The 2,801-nt window shown below is 35.5% G+C and overlaps 1 protein-coding gene across 1 annotated transcript; it reads right to left on the minus strand.

Moving 5' to 3' along the window:
* Positions 1 to 27: 27 nt before the first annotated feature.
* On the minus strand, positions 28 to 1,220 carry LOC106299504 (lon protease homolog 4, chloroplastic/mitochondrial-like). The gene is made up of 3 exons (XM_013735586.1): positions 838 to 1,220; positions 571 to 771; positions 28 to 492 (listed from the first exon to the last, which is right to left on the minus strand). Exons 1-3 carry the CDS (start codon positions 1,069 to 1,071, stop codon positions 439 to 441), a joined length of 489 nt encoding a protein of 162 aa, XP_013591040.1. The 5' UTR covers positions 1,072 to 1,220; the 3' UTR covers positions 28 to 438.
* Between the last annotated feature and the right edge of the window lie 1,581 nt (positions 1,221 to 2,801).

The raw sequence follows: 2,801 nt of genomic DNA on the forward strand, positions 1-2,801 counted from the left end.
GATCATCAAGCACATCCTCAAATCGTTCCTTCAACAAGATTTTGTATTGTTCCCAATCTTCAATTACATACGCGTCTTGTTCTGATTGTGCCAGTGATTGATGCCACGCCGCCGCCGTTTGATCGAAGTGTATCGCTAATCGAACTTTCAGCTCAACCGGAGTATTATCAATCCCAAAGAATTCTTCAACCTTAAACATCCATTCCTTCACATTATCGCCGTTGAATCGCGGAAAATCAACTTTCGCGAGTCGCGTCATACCGTTGTAATTGTATTGATGACCGTTACGATGCCGGCGATATTGATCATTTTGTTGCGTCTCACTCCTCGAAGCATTCATCGGATTGTTGCTCGTCATTAGCCTGAATGTTTCGATCATCTCTCTCATATTCTCGTCGGTCTTCGCGTGACACTCATTTTGCAGCTCGATCGCTTTTTCTAAAGTCGTTTACGACCGACAACGATGAATTGCTCACCTTGGATACTTATAATCTGGAAAATTTAGCAAACTGTAAGTATTTCTAAATAGAGACAAGGAAAAAAAGACAGTGCTAATGCGCGGAATGCAACCTGAGCAAGTGTGCCAACTCGGTGAATCACAGGCGAACCTGTTGAAGTGTCTTTGTCATCCGTCAAAAGGAAAGCCCCTGCATATGGAGTTTCTCCGCTTTTGCTCTCTTGCAAAGCTGCAAGTACTTTAGGATTCGTTACATAGAGTGGCTTGAAAAAACCTGGAATAAGAGGTCCGTCTTGCAATGGCACTGCTATAACCTGCAATTCAAACAACAGAAAGCTTCAACAGTATTGTTATAAACTCTGAAGCGAATTTCTACAAACCGTTAGATAATCGTCGAGGGAATTAGGTTTAGAAGAGACAGTCGCCGAACAGGACACGGTAGGCTTTGAATCGGTTAGGGTCGAGAAGAAAGCTCGACGAGCCAATTCGTGGGAACTAAGGTTCCTTCGGGTTTGCTGACTCCATGACTTGAGGAGGAGTAAACTTCTATTAGCCGGGGTAGACCCGACCCAAATTGCAAGACGCATAAGGTGGGAAGTGAAGGGATTCTGCATGAGGAGAGAGAGAGAGAGAGAGAGAGAGAGAGAGAGAATTTAGGGTTATGCTTTGCCTCAAGGAGAAAGAAACAGTGAAGAATGCAAGAAGAAGACAAGTGGTGTCATGATTATTCCATGTTGATAACCTTCCACTAAAATCATTTAAATAATTAAATCCTCTAGGAGCCGACCCATTTTGCACCCATAAAAACTTGAGAAACACACAATTTTTTTAATTAAATATAAAATCGAGAACCGCACACTCATTTTTACACGTATGTGAAGAAGAAACAAACACAAAAAGTGATTTAGGCCGACTCGATATTAATAGTTAACCAATGTTTACAACCTAATTAGGCCTAAACTTTGACAAAAGCCCTTTCATAAACCCTTCCAAAAATATGGAAGCAAAATTTTAAAAGAAAAACAGTAAACGTATATTTAAAAAATAAAACCGGTAACTATTATAGGAACATTAGGAATGAATAAGAAAAAAAAATGTAGAGGAATAATATTATTGAAATAAAAAGAAAAATTATTCCTTATCAATTTTGGCGAGGAACAAATTTGTTATATATTTTTTTAGAATAAAAAAAATGAAAAGAAATCAAAAAGAAAAACTATTTCTTATAAATGGTAAAAAAAATTACAAACATTAAGGAATTCTTAATGCATTATTTAATTTCTATTTATTGGTCACCGGTTAGATCCAAAATCTTTTACATTTATATCAATCATTCTAAAAACTAAATTGTAAGGGAAAGCAAGATTCTGATATGAGAAAGCAGCATTAATCAGGGTAATAATCACTAAGCCAGTTCGTGTTCTTTGGAGATACCATTCTCGCCCCCAACAATCAACCAAAACGAGCAGCTTCCAAAAAGGGATGATGTGTGAACAAAGAGAAGAAAGAAGAGATATTGGTGGCAGAGATTAGGCATGAGTAAAACATTTTGTAACTCTTTATTTTGATATTCAAACCCAGTGTTAAAAAAAAAAGATTAGGCATGAGTGGTCGGTTCGGTTCAGATTTTTTGGATTTTGGTAATATAGTTTGGGTCAAGTTCAATTAATAACATTTTGAATTCGGGTATAATTTGTAACACATGCCAAAATCTATTTTGTAATCATACTTATTTCAGTTTGGATTATTTTGGTTCAGATTCGGATCTTTAAATATCATATAAAATAAACATAGGATTAAATATTTGAAGTAATTGTTTAATGTTTTAAATACTTACTTTTAGATATAGATATCAAAATAAACACGGAACTGGGTATTTTATATAATTATTTGATCATATACTAATTTAGATAAACGGATTGTTTTTTTCTGAATTTTTTTTGCGTTTTTTCAAGTTTTTTGCGGTGCCCATTTGGAATAACACTTAAAGTTCATATACACTTATATAATCTTTTAGGTTCCATTCAAATAATTTTAACACTTTAGATTGGATATGAATTCAAATTTCCGGTTCGAATCTGGGTTCAGATTTAAAATTTTTTACCCAGGCTTAGTGCATGAATGAGGTAATTAAGCTATTTTGACTATTGCGGAACGTACCCCATGGGTTTTCACCATTCACCAATATTGTCTCGGACGTGGTATACATTTTCTTTGATAAAAAATGCAAAGTAAACCCGCATGTCAAATTTACACAGAAAACGGAAAACCACATCCACATGTACACCATGTGGTTTAGATTGTTCTGTGTGGTTTTGTAAGTTTTAAAAAGAGTACTGCCTTA

Source organism: Brassica oleracea, chromosome C6, assembly GCF_000695525.1.
Source record: "Brassica oleracea var. oleracea cultivar TO1000 chromosome C6, BOL, whole genome shotgun sequence".
NCBI lineage: Eukaryota > Viridiplantae > Streptophyta > Magnoliopsida > Brassicales > Brassicaceae > Brassica > Brassica oleracea.